The sequence below is a fragment of the Pithys albifrons genome, chromosome 7, assembly GCF_047495875.1.
Source record: "Pithys albifrons albifrons isolate INPA30051 chromosome 7, PitAlb_v1, whole genome shotgun sequence".
In the NCBI taxonomy this organism is placed as follows: domain Eukaryota; kingdom Metazoa; phylum Chordata; class Aves; order Passeriformes; family Thamnophilidae; genus Pithys; species Pithys albifrons.
Genome location: NC_092464.1, coordinates 35,873,026 through 35,892,222, shown reverse-complemented (window position 1 = coordinate 35,892,222; position 19,197 = coordinate 35,873,026). Strand labels below are relative to the sequence as shown.

At 38.0% G+C, this 19,197-nt stretch overlaps 1 protein-coding gene across 4 annotated transcripts in view; it reads left to right on the top strand.

Annotated features, from left to right (window-relative positions):
- Positions 1-19,197, top strand: part of ANKRD28 (ankyrin repeat domain 28) — a 118,315-nt gene that overhangs the window by 42,148 nt on the left and 56,970 nt on the right. For 2 of the 4 annotated variants that reach the window (XM_071561030.1, XM_071561032.1), the window contains exon 2: positions 3,259-3,342. In XM_071561030.1, coding sequence (XP_071417131.1) covers positions 3,259-3,342 — 84 coding nt within the window. Of the gene's footprint in view, positions 1-762; positions 2,130-3,258; positions 3,343-19,197 lie in introns of those variants that run through there. The other 2 variants (XR_011698318.1, XM_071561029.1) reach the window with 2 other exon arrangements.

Sequence of the window (19,197 nt, the reverse complement as noted above, 5' to 3'; positions counted from 1 at the left end):
TGTGCCTGTAACACTGAAGCTTATCCAGCAACTTTGACAGAAGCCATTTACATAATACACCCACAAACTGGCACCATTTAGGCAGATTCAAGCTGAAGTATTTATTCAGCAAGTTGTAGGGCTTTATATTATACTTCATTATTATGGTATATTTTAATGACAGTGTTATATTCAAATTATGCATTATGTAATTTTTTTCAAGGGTATGTTTGCCTGTACTAGTTGCAAAAACCCATGGGTTTGGTCATTAATACCTGGCTTTTTAATAGTCGAAGTATTACTTTAATATTTTACTTTTCATTTAATTTTCAGAGGATTTATGTGGGATTTTTTGTCTTCAGTGAATTAAGCAAGGATTGTTTTACTGCTCTGACCGGTGCCATATGAAAGCAGTTAGAAGTGCTGGAATTGTTTACTGCCTAAGCAGTAGTCAGTCAGCAGAGCTAGAACACCACATTTCTTTGCGGCTTTCAGTGGAAAATGTTAAGCAGGCGCTCTTTCTTCAGTTTCAGGATTTTTACGTTTTCAGCTGCATTAGTCACCAAAGTGGCGCAGCCGTAACTGCAGACTGCCCCTCCAGAAAGAAAAAGGCGCTTTTTTTGTGTGCCAGAGGAAGTTGCGCTGGGAGCGGTGGCCGGGCTGTCTGTAAGTGTGCCATGTGAGCATTGCTGGGCATTTCCCACCGCCGGGCTGCGGGCGCTGCTCTCCAGGGCTGCGCAGGGAGCGCTGCCGTGCCGGGGCTTGGGCGCTGCTCCTGCGGACCGACAGCAGCCTCTTCCTTGGAGCTTTGCAAGCCTCTCTGCCGATTGTATAATTCAGTTTTTCAAGGAAAAAAACTGATAAGCAGAAGCTCTGACTGAAGAGGAGAATGAGGTTGGCGCAGTGACAGATGTTCGAATGAAGAAGTTGGCTCAGAGAAGATGCACGGTGTCTGATTTTTTTCCCCTCCCCCTCAATCTGAATGAAGACTATCATGGGAACTGCATTCACACAGTGATCAAAAGAAGCACTTGAGTGATGAACTGCTTTTGCAGAAACCGTCTAAGGGAGTAATTTGAGCTTTTGTGTGCAGTAGCTAGCTTGTTTTGCTGGAGCATTCCTCTTCGACAGTGTTTGTGCCTTGCGCATTCCCTGATGGAGCAGCCACAGCTACTGCCCGGTGAAGGAAAAATGCCCGCTCCGCTTTGCTTGTGTCCCTGACGGAGTAACAGCGGCTGCGTTGCTGCCGTCTGGAAGAGGCTGGATTCCACCGGCAATCTTATTCCAGGAGTTCATTGTCCCTCTGGTCTGACTCATCGCATGTAAATGTGCTGCAGCCGTGCTGCACGTTGCAGCTATTTTTCTTGCATGGGAAAGAATTATTTTCTCTAAAGGAGATCCTGAATAACTGCTGGAGCCGAGATGCGCTTTCCCGGCCGGCCTGTTCCTGACACAGGGAGGGGAGGCTGCGGCAGGGCAGGATGATCGCGGAGCGCGTTCCCTGCCAGGCACCGGAGCGGCCGCTGCGAGACTGACCTTGCGTAGCGGGACAATTGTGCCCCTTCCTCCCTGGTAGCACAGAGTCGTGTCTTCGGCAACAATAGTTTCACTGTGGGGGTAGGAGGACGCCGTGGAAGTTGGGACATTAACAAAGACAAATCTGCTCGGGAAAGGACAGCTGTGTGTGACAGTGAGTGCTGTTGGAACGGAATTGCATCTTCGGATATTTTTATCAGCTCTTCCAGTTTCGTTATTGTGGTTTCCATGCCTAGGGATTTTTTATTTTAAAAAGAACAAGTTATTTTTCGACAGTATCTCGAACGTCTCAGGGTGCTTAAACCTGAAAAATGAAGTGTGACGGGGGATTGGAGTGTCCCTTTTTAAATGCTGATAGAGCAGCGGTGGCACTCGCAAGTTCGTGAAACAGGTGAAGGTGTTTCCTCTATGGTCACTGTTGCGATACCTGCCCTCGCGTTCCAAAAGTACCATTGGTGGCATTTTTTTGTTTGCTTTTGCTTCCTCAAACGGATCGAATGAGTCGAGTCTGTATTGTTGTTTTGGAGGAGGAGGAAGATGATTCTCCCACATTTATTTCCAATTTACCTCAGGAAAATTTATCTTTACGTCCATCACCCTCTGGAAATGTGCTGGTAAGGCATGTTGTTTGTTGGCATATTTCCCGTTTACACTTCTGTGGCAAATACCAGTAGTTATTTTCCTAAGATTAATACATACAATGTTGAAACAAGACAAGGTGGTCAAATCTTCCTATGGTAAGGATGAAAAAAGCTGAAACTTAGTGGTAGAATTTATACTTGCAAGGGTGCATTCTTTTTCATGTAACCTTATCTGTGGTGCAGCAATAACAGGTCTCAACTCTTGTATAATAACGGGGGTTTTAGAAGGCTTGGGGAAATGTATTTGAAGTAAATGGGGTTTCTCTGCTCCACTCCTCGCTCTTCAGTGGTACATTTATGTAGAACTGGTTTAGTAACAGATGTAAGCCTTGTATTATAATAATATGCTGTGTTTATTTTGAGAACTGATAGAGTATATAGTTATATCAAGCAAGAGCAATTCTAAGCTAAAATAAACCTAAGCTAAATTAACATAAGTCACAGCCTTGACATAACTGTTAAATTCAAGGGACCTCTTTCTGGAAATGAACAACATTGGAGACTGTGCTCTTATTGCTTTAAATTATTTTATTTTGTCAAGAGACTGACTTCAATCATGCTAGCATACCTCAGCAGCTTTTCTTACTTACTAAGAAATCCTTCTATATTTAGTAATAGATGTATGTGAGTGTGAATTTGTTACCATGCTTATCTGATGCACTTTGCTTTCCCACTCTGTCTGAGCAGGTGAAAGACTTCCAGTAACTTAAGTCACTTGCTAATGTAAAAGGGGATTTTTTTCTTATACTGTATAGAATGTGCAGCACATAACAACAGCCCTAATTTTATTATGAGGTGTTCTCTTTTCAGCTGCTACAAGCTTGTCCTCTGGGCCTTTTTTTTTCATATAGACATATATATATATATATATGTGTGTGTGTGTGTGTATATATATATCTTTGACTTTGAGTATGTATGTTTGAAGTTTTTAAAACTTGGAATTTCTTTGGTTCAAAATACTGTTGCTGGTTTCTTTATTTACTGCCTGGGATGTTTTATTTGGTCCTTACCTTGTTTCTGTTATGTATCAAAAAACTGTATGTGTGTCATTAAAACCTAAAATGGGGTTTTATTCTAAGATGTGTTTTTTTCTTCATTTCAGCCGCCATTGGTTCAAGCTATATTTAATGGAGATCCTGATGAGGTTCGAGCGCTAATATTTAAGAAAGAAGATGTTAATTTTCAGGTAAAACCAAACATCATTAGCTTTGAATATGTTTTAATTTTGTTTTGAGACTGCTTTTATCTGTACTAATCACTTTAAAACTTATCTAATTTTTGAGCTGTAAATTTTATGTACTAGGCTAAGTAAAGCCTATATATGCACTAAATATTGGGAAGCAGGAGTATAGCTTTGCAGACCTAATTCTATATTCTTTTCAAATGTTAGTGATGTTAGTTCTGCCATGCGTGGGTAACTTCAGTTTGTTTACACAGTTGCATCAGACCAACTTACAGAAAGTGAGACTGGTTAAGTGTGATGCCATTAGGCACCGGTTCTTTTTAAATTGAGTACAGCACATACATATCATATACAGCGTGGTACTCATTACACAATATAAGAAAATAGTCTGGGGTTTAAGTAGGTAGGTTTAATAATGAAGCCTAATGATGACATTAGTAAGAATGAGAACTTGTATTTATATGTCCTGTTTGTGGGACAGCAAACTCAGGCGCTGCAGACATAAAAATTGTACTGAAATGAGTTTGTTGCACTGGGTGAAATTCAAGATTTGAACAGCATGCAGTTACTGTATTTCTGTTAAAATTCTAATTCTAATGTTTGACACTGTGCCAGATAATAGAGTATAAACTCTTTACATGGATTAGAAATAGTTTTATTACAGCAGAGTGACACAAACCATTTAGGGCTTAACGCTACAGGAATATGTGTAGCTGTTTCTTCTCCAAATGCATCAGAACAAGAGTGATACTAAAAGGCAAAGGCTGACATCTAAATGTTCGCTAGTGGCCCATTCTTCTGAAGAGATGTAAACCAAGAGCAAATATTTAGTTTGGTATGTCTATTATGACATTTAAAAGCATTCTGCAGAATTTATAGCTGAGAAATGCCAGCTGATAAATACCAGTATGAGGGAGCTGTGTCTAAGTCAGGTTTAGCATTCATAGCTATGGAGCTATAGAGATATAGTATCTTTCTGCTATTTTTTTATCATCTATTACAGAAAGCTCTGCTAGATTTCAGTTTGTATGTGGTAGTGGTTTGGGATTATATTCTTTCCCAAGTTATGTCAAAGAGTTGCAAATAAATAGGAAGTGAGTGGATGTGCTTAAATAGGAAAGCGAGTAATCTTTTGCTACCTTTGAAAAGAGTTACTTCATACTGCCTAGTAGTTATATTGTAGCTGGAAGAGTCAAAATCTGGAGGTTTTTACATTTTACCTTGTAATTTTTTTAAATTCCTTTCTGTTTATACACCTCCCTTTTAACAGAACACGTGTGCATCTTGGCCTGGTAACACCCAAGGTGTGGTTAGAATCCATGCAGGACAAAATGGCATTTCACAGCCACCTTCTTCAGCATTGGCAGATCCTTATCATGCATGGCCATGGCTTCCCACCATGGCAATCCTAGTCCTCCTACAGTATTTAGTGTAGTTTTTACATTTATCTCTTAAATGCTGTTTATTGGAGATAAATGAGCATATAAATTCTCCCATTGTCTGATAGAAACGAAGTAGACTGCCTAGTGGGTTTTTCGTTGTGTCTGTGTGTGCATTTTGTTCTTTTCCTTGTGTTTTTGTTATCTGTATGTATTTGGCTGGAGGGAATATGTCTTTACATAGTCTAGGTCCAAAGTTGCTTCCTGAGTTATGTGTTACAAATTGTTGTTAACAGAAGGAGGGGAAAAGTGAAGAAAATGAAGTTATTCCTAGTTATTTATATTTCCTAAAACAGAGCAGGATCACGGTAAACTGTTTTGACCATTGTGGATTGTGTTAGGCCACTGTATTGTATATGTTGGGTTTTTTCCACTTGGCTATCAAAGTGCTTCAGTACAGTTGTTTGAATTCCAGAGTCATTCCCTCCAATGCCTCTGCAGAGTCATTTCCCCCTCTCAAGAGCAACTCATTATTTTGCACTTTGTATTTTAATAGCTGAGATTCCTTCCATCCTCCCTTCCCCTGTGCATGGGCTGGACTCTCTAACTGGAGACCAGGCAGTGTTCTGTGAATTTATTTTGCCCAGAAGTAAACTGAAGATAGAGCTGTTGTGTGTCTTTGTTGTGACAATGGCATTCATCTGGGAAAGTTGTTAGTGATGAAATGTGGTGGGTTTTTTCCTTCTGTTATCATCCAGCTTCATTTACTCTCTTACAATATTTTATCTTTAATCACAATTGGCTCAATATTCTTTTAAAGCCAAGTGAGTTGAGTCTGCTCATTTGGCTTCCTGGAGCTAGCCTGTGGTAACTGTTTGATGTTATGGTCATGTCTCATTATTGCATCTGGTTTGGGCTGTATTAGAGCATTATTCTTAAAACAGAAGGTGTCTTCTACTGTAGTGTTGCATTTAGAGACTTTCTGAAATGGGTGGTCTTTCATCACATGAGTTGCTATGTGCAACTGTAAGTTGATGTACAGATACCAAATGGGCTATTTCAGGAAGAGGATTGTTCTCTCTTCATGCCACACCAGCCTCGTGGGTCACAGGCTCAGTTTAGATTTAGAAAGTATGTATTGTATTCTGTCTGCTGCTGTAATCTTTGGTGAAGAAAGAGCAAATTGAGTGTAGCCCTATCTGCCTAAACTGTGTTTCAAAAAGGCTTGTCTTCTCTGCAAGTTGAAAATGTTCAGCTTTTTAAGACAAAACTGATTTATAGAAACTTTATTAAACAATTGTTTGGAAAGTGAACTCTTCTGAGGCTTCAATTAAAATCAGAGGGGAAGGAATTGCTTCTCCCTTCCCTTTCCCCAAGAAAGCTCGAGTAACTGTGGTTGCTTGTCTCGTGAATCAGGCTTAAATCACATGTGTCACATATGTCAAACTGGATACACTTTCTGTTACATGCATGGCTTTTGCTGATCTCTAAGTGCATGTGTGTGTACATGTATATACATATACATGTTTAAAAAAATTATTACTATTTCTGGGTACAATCCTGAGCTTTTGAGACTTGACAGAAAGGAAAATCTTGCATGATAATGGATACATTTAATGTCTCTATTAGTTAATGGGGATCCTCAACATTTCCTGCTCTTGCTGATTAGATTGGTGTGGCTGGTTTGAATTTTATGTACTTCTCAGCAATTAGTTTTAGCTAATTAAATTATTTCAGCATTGCGTTTTATAAATCAGTATTGGTTAAGGCTTTTTTTTGAAGATCTGGAGGACTGTTACTGTTGTAAACTGTGCCATTTTTGTTTGTAATCAAAACTGCTATGATATGTGCTTTTGAAAAGATTGTGAAAATGAAATATTTCATGTCAGCTATCAGTTAAGAATATAATTCTGTGAAGGGAATGCTGGTGCACTGTCAAAAATTATTTAAAGGTGTAAACTTCACTATTGAAGTGATTGTTAAAAATCAGAACATTTTTTCCTCCTCCTAGACCTATTAAGATAGTATTTCTTGCCATGAAAATTGATAGTTCAGGTAATTCAATAGGTAGTTTTTATAACCCCATTGCACTTGATCTTAGCTGAGAGGGATAAACATCTGATCCTCTCTGGAACTGGTGTCAATATGCTCCTTGCTCTTCTCATGCCGAAGCCAAACAAGCACTTCCTTTGAAGGAATCATAGAATTACACAGATCTCTCCCAATGTTCAAAAGTGGTCCCCATTTCTATTTACAATGGTAATATTGACATATGTGACAAGTGATTTAAACATGAAACACCTGTATCTTACTGTATATTGTGCTTTGTGACACTAAAACAAATTTAAACTGGAACATTCTAAAGCTGCTTTATCTGTAAGTTGGTGTGTTTTTTCCAACATAAAATGTAATAATGGAAAGGGAAGTTCCTCATATTGTACCACTGGTACCCTGTAGCAGTCAGGGTTATCTGTATGATTTCTGTGCTAAACTATTGGCCATCCAGCACAGCTCTTAATTTCATGTCTCTTTTCTGTAGTAAGTAACCACAAAGTAAAATAAAAATTCACCTGTGCTACAGTTCTGTGAAGAAGGGACAAACAAAACAAACCCATAGAACTAAAGGATTTTTTGTCTGCCCACCCTGACCCTCACCCTCGCCCCCTGGTATTAGATAGGAATGAAGCGTTGCCAATAAATCCCATGTTTTGTTGGTGGGTTTGACAAGGGGTCTGATCCTGTGGCACTGAAGTACTGGGTACAAACAGGAGAGTGAAGGTGATGTGTCTGAGCAGCAGGGCTGCTGTGTGGATCACTGCTGCAGCTGAGATGTGGCCTCCATTCCCAGTCCTGCCAGCAGTAGGTTTGCATAACTTCTTTGTGTTACTTGTGTAGTAGGAGAGTGCTGCTGGATGTTGTTCTAGGGTAAAATAGAACATGTTATTTGATTTCCTGTTGATTTTTTTGTTTTGTTTTGGTTTTGTTTGTTTGTTTTAGTTTCTCTCACTCTGAAGGTCATTTCATATACTGAAAAGAAGTAAGAAAATTGGTTTGTTAGTCTAGTGACAAATCTAGGACTTCTCATATAGCATCGGGTCTGGGTACCAGAGGATGTAGATTATTGAGGGTCTCAAATACAGTAGTAATTTAAGAATGAATAATGAATAATTAAGTACAGTTTAAAAAGTAAGAAAGATTCTTTTTGATGATGGTGATGGTCAGCAAAGTCCTAAAAGAGGTTAAATAGGAAAAAATAGGTAATAAGTGTATAATCACCTGGCTTTCATCTTTATACTTCACCTTGTTTGTTGAAGTATTGGAGTAACGGGTGTTTTTCAGCATACTTGAGAGTGCACTGTAGAACAGAAAAGCCTGAATTACCTGGCCAGAATGTGGAACATTCTACATAATTCAGTAAAGTTCCATGTTCTGGTCATACAAATGAATCCTGTACCTGTGTCATATGAAGAATTTTTATAGATGTTGTTCTGTGGAAAACTGTAATTGCTTTCTAGTTCAGCCATTACATTGAAATATCTCTCAGTGTTAAGAATCTTACATAACTAAGTATCATGGATTTGCTTGAAAATAAATAAGCATAAAGCCATAATGTATCATGAGCTAAAAAAGATGGTTAGATATTTTCTTACCTTTAAGTTCATTTTCTTTCTATAGCCAGTTATTTTACCAGTTACTAATGTGGATTTTTTGTTTGTTTGTTTTTATAAAAAGTGTACATGAATACAACTACAAAAGTAAGTTCACTTTAGTTTGACTGCTCTGTGCCTCTTAAAACCTCTTTCTGCTTTAATTGCTGTGTGTAAAGTGTTTGATCTATGCCTTTTGTTATCATTGCCTTTTGTAACTTAGAGTGGCTGTTGGTGTAAGAATCTTCTGGTTGGGACAACTGAAAGAAGTCACTCAACACAGGCTGATGCGCGGTGCTTTTTAAGTAGCTGCAGCTGATCTGCAGTGCCATGTTTCTGTGTTTTGGTGAGGGCAGGGTTCAGGGAGGCTGTTTTCATCAGGCAGTGGAAATAGTTTTGAGAACAGGGTTGAAAAATAACAGTTTTGCTCAGAGATCTGCATGGGCGAGATAAAAACAGTGGGAAGACAGGTATGTTCTGATGTCCAAGTGGTACTCCTTCCCACTTCTGGAATACTGTGACTATTGATCAGGAAAAGGGGTTGTTCATAGTGGTTTGTGATTTGGTCCCCTTGGAGTATGTTTACAGGGAAATAATTTTCCAGGCCAGTTCATCTATATCACCTCTTGTTTCTAGATAAAGCTTCTGGCAATCAGAGCCAACCTACCCTCTGGTTTTTGTACCTAAATAGGTGAGAAAAACAGTAGTTAAAAGCTACTGTAATGCAGCAAAGGCTAAGCAGGAACTGCACAGATTTTAGCTCTTCAGGCTGTGTTTCCAAAGAGGTGAAATTATGGGTTTGCCAACCAGTCCGTTTGTCCCAGACATGCATCACACCCAGTGTTGGTAACTATTTTGTCACGTTCCTGAAGGCAAATTAGACTATTTATATGAAGGACTTTCCATTGGCATCTGAAGTTGGCAACAAAAGCTTGCGGTAACATATTTGTTACTGTGGAGCAGCATCTTAATGTAGTTCCTGGCATGACCAATATAATGTCTGGTTTGCTGATGTGAATGTGAAGAAGGAATTAAAAAGACACCCAGAAAATACTGAAGAGCACAGTTTATTTATTTTTAGTTCCTATTTTAATAGGGCAATTTATGAACATTACATTTCTTAGTTGTGACCATTGCTAGAGAGTTTTGATCTGGCATACATTTTTCTTTTCCAAAAGTATCTCTTTTTTTTTTTAATTGATGCTTTTGTTAGTTTCCAACTGCAGGCAAGCATTTAATAAAGGGACACTGTAGTTATTGCAACTTGAACTATTAAACTGTCACTGTGAAAGTGTAGCTGCAATAATACCTTGGAGGAGTGCACCGTTTAGACCTATTAAAACAAATATTAAATTTCAAGTATTCTTTCCACATATGTTGTAATATCCTGAGTCTCTAATCATAGCAAAGAAGTATTTAGTGGAAAACAGTGACTTCTGAGGTGTTAATAAAGTGCCTAGAAATATTTGCATGTCTTCTGCTATATTGAGAACACTTTTTTTTCCTCAGAGATAATTAGAATAATGATTGATTTAATTTCCCAACTTTTATAATGTGCTTGTTATAGCTGGTGTCATTATTATTATTTATATCTTCACATTTTAGCAATCAAATCTTGAAGAAAAATGGTTTTAAAACTGCTTGTTAATTTTCCATATAATTTATCTATTTGAAATTCTGTTCAACATTGGAAAGGTTTCTGCTTGGTTGAACATAATTTGTAATCTCTTTTTATTTTCAGTTTGGAGTGTAGCACATTTAGGGGATAAAATTAGAGGTATTTGTGAGTTTGAAAGACTTTTTAATATGATGAGAAGACAGGATGTGTTAAAACTTATAGTTTGGTACTAATTGTTTTAATTCAGTTTTATCCTTTGAATTATTAAGCACAGTGATTTCCTTTGAGCTTCTCTGCAAATAGGAACTGTATATTGAAAGAACACATACATGCATGTGTGTATGCCTATATATAAGTGCATACCAGTTATATATAAAGTGTGAGCTTCTATGTATATTTAAAAGTATGGTTGTTTATCTAATGTTAACAACAGGAGGTATATAAAGAAAGGGCAGTGAGAAGAGTCCTTTGAAATAACTGCAGGGGGTTGGAGAGGAAATAAAACATTCCTATCTAAATAAACACTAATAAAGAGAATTCCTCCAGTAAAACACACTGCTGAGAACACAGGCCTTCAGTCAGGGCAGCAGCCTCTGCCTGGAACCCAGCCCGAGGTGCTGGAGCAGAGGCCAAGGAATCTTGTGTGGGGCACATGAGTGGCAGGGAGGTCCCACAGAGAGCAGGAGAGCTCAGGGTGGGCACACATTGCAAACCAGGCTGTGTGTGCCTTTAGACCCTTCTGCTCAATTCTTACTGACCGATTTTCATAAAAAATAATTATACCTATCTCTGGCTCAGAACAGACCTTTAATAAAAACTGAGCTTTTGTAGTTTGATGGAGACATTTTAAATAGTTGATGGCTTTATTTGGTTGGGTATGTTTTCATTTTGTGTGAGGTATATATAAATACATTTTTTGAATATATGGAAGAGAAGAAAATAGTATATAATCTCAGAGACTAATGATGATGCTCATCTTCTCTATCCTACTTGCCTCCAGACCTCTAATACAATACAGCTTTAGAGGAAGAGCAAGATGTTTCTTTGTCCTTAAACCTTTCCATGGACTTTTGTCCAATGTGCATGATGATGCTTTCTGCTTCTCCATAGTTTCTGTACTAAACTTTCCACCACAGTCAGGAACCCCCATTTCCTGTGTGATCAGCCTGATGAAATGATGAGTCATATGAGACTCTCCTGCTTTATAACTTGTTCACTTAATTGTAATTTCTTTATATCTGAAAAATAGAAGGAAAATTCTGTGAAGAGTTCTGGTTTTGGAGAGAGTGTTTGTGGTCTTGTGCAGACCAGGAGCATGTTGTGCCTACTCAAAACTTGAGCCATGCATGTGGAGCTGAAGGATCTTGCATGCAAGAAAGTCCAGGAATTGGTTTTAGAAGGGCTTTTTGTGACTAGCACAGGCCAGTGTGTGTGGTGTTATAGTAAGAAGGCACAAAGCTTGTAAAACACCTTGCCACTAAACATGCTCAGGTTTTAATGAGGTATTTTAAAGGAGGAGATGGAGTTCTGCACTACTGTATGGAAATGTCCAGGGGTTATTTTTGTAAAGAATTAAATAAGTTCTTAAAAACATGAATATTCATGTTATATATCTGAAGAGATAAGAAGAAACTTTGCTGCAGGGAATGTAGGGAGGGTTTTTGTATAGGAAAGCTGGTTCTGCTTCTAAAGGATTGGATATTAGGCTGTTTGATCCACTGGTCTGAAGCCAGACTGATTCCAGAAATGGAGAACTTTGGAGACTGATTCTTCCGAGTGCTGCCAGTTCCATATTGTAGACAGTATCCACCAGCTACTGAAAGAAGATTTAAATTCATAATATAAAAGTTATTTACTTAACTTTGAAGTTATGGATTTCCTGTTCATTAGTGGGGAATGTTTTTCAAGCGTGTCATCTGTAATGATTAATCAGATATCTTTTTCCCTTTTTAGCGGTTTAGAGTGAATCGTGTTTTTCAGCCTCAAGATAAAGTGTGTCCAAATGGTGTTGAGTTCTTCTTCTGGTGTAGAAATAGATTAAAGATGTTTTAAATACAGATCTGTATAATTAGGCATTTTTCTTCAGAATTGAAATGCTTAATGAGAGAAACCTGCCAGTTCAGAGAGGAATAATTCCTTGCTTCATGTCAATAATTCTAATTAGCCCTGCAGATGAGATTTTCAGATGTATTGAGTTATCATTCCCATTACAGGGATACAAACAAGCCTTCAACAGAGCTATGAGATAATCTGACTAACATCAGCAAATTGCTACTCAGTACAGTGGGTTTTGTGCATAGTAGCTCTCAAAAAATTACCATTGCAAAGGGTAGGACCCTCTGAGTGCTTACGTGGCATGGTGCTGCCCTGTGCAGGTAATGAGAATTATTCTTGAGAGACTGCAGTATGAATTAATATTAGTGTAGTGTGCTACTCAGGCTAACACGTCCTCCTTCTCATCAGCTCTAGTAAGCTCGCCTAGTACTGTGCAAATGGGATTTTACTGTTTGCTAAACTGGGCAAACGAGCTTGGATGTCTGCATGGCAATGTTTTACTGTACTGGCCAAACACTGAATTCTTTTACAGTCGTTGGGGATTTGACGTGCAAGTTTTGTTTCAGTCAATGTTATTTCTTTAACATTGAAAAATTGTCATTGATGTGCAGAGCATGAATAATTAGTTCAAATTTAAAAGTGTTTCAAGAATTTTGTGTTTGAGTCTCCAGTATGATTCTTAGTAATAATAATTTTGTAGATTGTGTCTAATTTGCCATTTCACTTTTAGTTATTATTGCTTAAGATGGTAACCTTCAAAGTATAATTGAAGTTCTGCATTTCCTGCTGCTTTTACAAAACAAGCTGGAGGCGAGGTCTTGAATAGTTAGAGCTTGCTGGAGTTAGTCCTGGCAGTTGCTGTGCCTGACATGCAAAGGGTTGGTATTTGAGAACAGAACATCCCCACTGAAAGAGCAGAAAGAAACAAAACTCAATAGACTTGACGTGCATTGGCTTCCAGCATGGACTCAGTCCTGAAGGAATGCCTTACTGGTAAAAGCAGGATAGGATTTGAATTTTCTGCAATAATTTTCTGGGTGAAAACTGTTCACACATGTGCAACACACCTTTGAACAAGATAATGTTCTCCAAATTGCAGGTGGTTAAAGCTGTCTTACATATCTGCTGTGGAATATCTAATACGCTGTCGGTAAACATAATTTCATTTGTCCAGTTTGGCCCTACGTGGCTGTACATGAGGGAGTGGTTTAAGTTCCTTACATCTACTTTAATAAAGGAAGGATGTATATCAAAAGTTGTGAAAAGGAAGTGTCTCTCATTTGTTTCTGTATGATGTAGGGAGGGATATCCCACAATGCCCAAGGCAGAGGACTCCTGTCTGCTGCTGGTGGGACCTGAAAAGGCTCATACTGGTGTCAGGTCTCAGAATAAATGAACTGGAAGGTCATTGCACTGAGTTCTTGCCAAAGAGTGTGCCCCAGAAGATTGGATACAGTGTTCATCTGGATTATGAAGTCTGCCCAGTATTTTCTCAGGCCTGTAACGTCAGCCTGTACATTTGTCTCCAAAACCTGTGAAAATCTGTTCTCTTTTTAGTCTTTTAAAGTCTGGCTTTATTATTATCCTTCCTGATCATTAATTTAATTTCTGTTTTTATTTGCATGGAATACTAGTTGTATACATATGTATATATGTAATTATGGTAAATTATAAATTACATGATGCTGACTTACTGTCTCAAAGGAGTGTAAATGTCTTGGTTGCTGCTGGCTCTTCTTATAGTGACAGTGATCTCCTAAGTGGACAGGGGATAAGCTTAGCCTAAGAAATAGTGCAAGCAAGATACTTTGATCCTAAGGTAGCCAACAGTTTTAGAGGAGATCTGAACCTCACTAGCAGAGGATTTCTGCTAGGTTTCTTTTGTGAGCAGTTTGGGGACTTTGATTTTCTGTTGTGGACCCTTGTTGGGTGAAAGTTTTTTGGTTTTTTTCCACTCTCATTTTACTCTCATTCTTCAGAATAGATATATTCTGCAGGATTTTTCTTGCCTGACAGTTTGTCTCTGTATTAGCAGAGATTGCATTGTGTACTGTTTTGAGTTCCTTCTTTAACAGAAGGACTTTGAGTATTGCAACTGGATGACCTTACTTTATGAAGGTATTTAACATAACACACTCCAAGAAAATATTTTGACTTGCTCCAAGAAGAAGTGCCAACATTATATGACTGAAAACCACATCTTTTCTTGTCAGCAAGACAATGCAGTTACTGAGACAAATATCTGTTTTACAATGGACATTGTCATTTGAGCAATGAAAAGGGCAGAAACTGCAGCTTTCCTGAACAAAAGTGTCAGTGGCCTGAACGTAATGTGCTGGATTTAAACTGTGATGGAGATGTGCATACCTTACCTAGTGTGGTGTGTGATCTCTCACTGGAGCATAAACAGAGTCTGTGTTGTACTGTTTTCTCTCTTGGCATACTTTCTTACTCGTGTCCTCAGACATTACAGACAGAGCTCTGTAAGATGAGGCTGTCGGTGTCGCTCACTCAGCCCACTCTGCGTTACATAATGTGCTCCACCTCACTGTACTCTTATGACAGAACATCCATTGTTTTCTCAATGCTTTATTTTTTACAGAAATAGTTTCAGAGTTATTGGTCATTTTTCTTACCAGCAACTGCATTCTGATTAAAAGCTGGGGTTTTCTTCTGTCACATATACCAGGTAAATGTTTACCAATCATATTGGTATTTGGGAAGGGTAAAGCCAAGGAAAACTATTTTTAGTGGTTTATTATTGGTTTGGTGGTTTGGGGTAGGTTTGTTTGTTTGTGGGTTTTGTTGTTGTGGGTTATTTTTTACTTTGTAAGGTTTTTGTTTGTTTGGGTTTTTTATATAGCTGAGCTCTGAACACTGTAGAGGTTTACGGGTGGGTATTTTTTAATTTCAGTGGGTTTTTTTTTGCTCTCTCCCCTACAGTGATTTAGTATATCAAAGAACAGTCTTAGTTGTAAAGGTTGCTCTGTTTTTATTCCTGAGTTAAAGAAAGGAAAATAGATCCAAAATGTCTCAGCTGCACTGTGAGATCAAGTTGCTCTTACCAAAGGTTACAGAGTAGCTCTTTATTCATTCCATGTATTAGGCAAGAATTCAGTAACCTTTATTAGTGATAAATGGAACCAAATTCTTGATGTTGGAACTTCCAGTGAAAGGGAACAGCTCACAAAACCTTCTTAGTTATTCAAGTCCTTATCCAATACCCAAATGAATGCTTGAATTCACTCACAGGAAATCCTAGCCTTTGTAATTTAGCAAAAAAACATTTATATGTTATGTAAAAATGTCTACATAGAATGTTAAAATGTTATATAGACATTTTTATAAAACAGGCACCTAAGTTCAGCTTTCTTACAAGCTGTGCTTTCTCTATACACAAATTGAAAAATCTAACCAGCAGAATTTTAATGGCAGGGAACATAAAAGTTATGTATGTATGTGTATGGCCAGACTTCACGAACGCAGATTTGGGCAGGGCTCTCCCCACGTGGGTGTGCCCTTCCAGCCTGCGCAGTGGATTGTTTAGGTGAGGCACAGCATGCGCAGAACTGCCCCCACTGTTTAACTCCTAAGGTCCATTTCCACGGCCGAGCGAGCTTGGACAGTGACAGTGAAGTCCTCGGGACTGTCACAGCACTCGGTACTAACCGGGGCTGACCCTGCTGAGCATCCGAGATCTGACGGGATGGGATGGCAGGGAGGCATTGAACTGCCAGGAGACGGTTCCCACTGAGACTCGAACTCAGGTCCTTGGGATTCAGAGTCCAGAGGGCTCTCCTTTACACCATGGGACCGCCCTAACATAAAAAATTAAAGGCTATGGGAAGACATCTATTGCCAAAAAGCACTGTGACTTAGTATTTTCAAAAGAAGAATAATTGAAGATAGATGTGTTTGAGGTGAATTACTTGGAAGAGGAAAAACACAGAGATGTTTGGTTGTTACAAAATCTGCTTTTGAAATACTTGACTATGAGTCAAAATGTCTTTTGGCTGTGTACTCATTTAGTTGTGAGAAATAAGAATGAAATGTCTACCAGAATGCCTCAAACCTTCTTGTTCTGATATCGGTTGTTACTGATAATTTTTTACCTTTAGCAGTAACAAAACTTATAACAAAATTAGTAAATTTAGCTTCATTCACTTTTGTCATTGACAGAATAAAATAATGGTGTTCCAGAAAACAAATTAAAAAGAAACACAATATTCTCCAAAATTTAATCTGTTTTCATAGTAAAACAGCAGAGTTTTGTGAACAAGGCATGATCATGAACTGAATCTCACTGTTTAAACCTTGTAACCACAGCAAAAAAACCAGTATTTTTTGAAATGTACATGTTAAAATGAGAAATTTTCACTCTCATTTTCTGATTGAGAATTTAGCTGACTGTGAGGCCCAGCAGTCATAATCTTAGATGGAGTTTGAAGCTCAGTAAGCTCTTTCTTCCTCTAAGTGTGACTCACTTTTCTTCATCTTTGTGTGCCTTTCTTTTGGGGCCACTATTTTAAGAGGACAGCTACACCTGAGTGATGTTTTGTGCCTAATTCTTATGGTGTAAGGCCGATGGCATTTGAAGTGAACTCTTTTATTAAAAGGTGTCCAAAAGAGTGTTATTTAACAACATTATTTGTTTTAAACTTCTGGTTTCTCTTTCACCAATCTTTTTTTGTAGTGTAGTATCAAATTTAAATTTGCACTTCCCTGAGTTTCTGTGGACATGAAAGTTTGGGATTCAATAAAAGTTAAAGCAGCAAATTTTTTCCCTGTCCTCTTCCTGTCAAGTTGTTCTGCTGAGTGCCAATATTAAAAACCAGATTGTCTTCTGGACAATGTCAATTTGGCATCTGATGTTTGCTCAAGTAACTTGAACTCCTGATACTCTTTGTGCAATTTTTATAAAAGATACTTTAATGTGTTACTTCAAAATACTAGAAAGATACAAGTGAGTTATCTTGTTTCGTAAAACATATTTTAATAAGAAGTAGTTGACAGTAAGTTAATATTCCAATATGTCACTATCATATGATGTATCAATGATGTTTTTTCTGTGAAAGGTTAATTTTAAAGGATTCTCACAAGATTGCTTTTGGTGTTCAGGCATATTAGAAATGAACCAAACTTTTGATGTGCTTTTCATTTATAAGTTTTTATATTGTGTATGAACTGTAATAGTTCAGTAAGGATAGAGATTTTTATCAGTTCTTTTATTTGAATTGAATCAAATAGTGGTTAGGAGTGAGAAGTAAATTGTTTTCCATGGATTTTGGTGCTGTTCTGTGAAGTTGAGCTTTAAATTCAGTCACAGAAATTCCATTTAAAAAGCCCAGAGGCATCAGGTTAAACAAGGGATGATTTGGGAATTGCAAAGTACATCCAGATAGCAAAGCCATGCAATGGGATTTCTTCCTGCCTCCTCCTGGTGGGGATTCTCATTTGTGTGCATGTGATATGGAATGTTGTACAGGCAGTGTCCTTCTGCTCTCCTCAAGTTAAAGCTAAAACTCAAATATTTGACCTACTTTTTCTGCATTTTTTTCCTTTAACTCACCCAGTTTTGTGTTAGGGAAGAAATAAGATTGCCTGGCATGTTCAGTAGTCAGAAGAGGAAAGCACAGTTGTTCAGTTATGAAATGCTTTATAGTTGGTCACTGTTGTTATGGACTCCAAAGCTCCTGCTCTGTCGGTGTCTGTGATCCTTCTTTCCCCTAAGATTTTCATCATGGAGTGTGCCTTATTGTCCCAGGGAAGGAATTTCACTGACCAAGGTTCATTGTCTTTATTAATTTATTTCTTATGAATTTCTCACATAGCTCAATATGTTTTTAGCCACGTTTCTTAGCCTTTTATCACTGCCTTTAGTAAAGAAATCAGCATAGATCAGATTTTTTCATTTCTCTAGTTTTTAATGCCACTCAGCATGAGTTTCCCCACTTTTGCCCATTCTTCCAGACAAGTTAAACTTTTACCCTGTTTCTGAAATATGCTTGTATCCAAAATCTACCCATTTGCAGTTGCTGAGCATTTGATTTTTTTACTTGAAAAATCAGATTTTGGAGAGGAGAGTTCATGTCCCCTTTGCAGTTATATAGCTAATGGTCTTCTACCATGTGAGATGTATGGTGCTTGCTGGCTGATTTCTGTGTCAGTGTAGATCCACTAAAAATTATCTTCTTGTGGGATTTTATTTTTTATTCCTTGTGGCAATTTAGAAAATGGGGAGCTTTTGCTCTTGAGAAACATATGTGCTTAGAATGACCCATGTTCAGGTAAAATTTTGGTCTTTCTCAAAGTGGTGCTTTTATGATACTTTTCTAGGTGCTTTGTAGTTCTCTTCTGACTTACCTTTTATTTTGTATTGTATACCTGCCTCTGCCATCGAGTTTTTTTAAGGTCTCCACAAGCTCACAATGCCGCAGGTGGCACTCAGAAAATTTAGTGGTTTCATCCATGGCATGACATTTTTTATTACTGTTGTTGTTATATTATGATGTAGAATCAAGTCAGAACCAGCGTGCAGTGTTAAATTGGTACTGGAGATGGGAACTAGAAACAAGGCTGGGATTTGGCAGATTAGGCTGACGTGACCCTTGTTGATAAAGGCACTTTCTTTCCTTGTTCTTTACAAGGCAAGGTCTCTTGAGTCATTGGTCACTGATTCTTAATGAGCAAGAGGGCAAAGATTCCTCCCCATTTTGTGTGTGTGTGTGTGTGTGTGTGTGTGTGTGTGTGTGTGTGTGCTTGGAAGTCCAGACTTGCTGTGCCCTAAGAGATGACATGAAGAGCATGTGTCTTGAAATGTAATGCTTAATGATAAAGTCTTACTAGTGAAAGTTTGATACTGGGCTTTCAGAAAAAGTTTGTTTCAAATGCAGTACAAATGTTCATACAAATAGTAGCATTAGCATTAGTTCAAGGAATTAATGAAGTCAGCATGACATATCTAATAATTTCAACTACAATGTATCTGTTATTTGGATTCAAAAGATACATTGTGCTGAGCTATGTAATGGGTATTGTTTTTGTGATTGCTGGTGTGCTTTCTTCCCATTTTTAAGCATGCAGAAGACCTTTAGTGTAACTTGTTAGCTTGCTCTCTGTATTAGGTATACATTTTAAATCTGAAATATGGTGAGAAAGT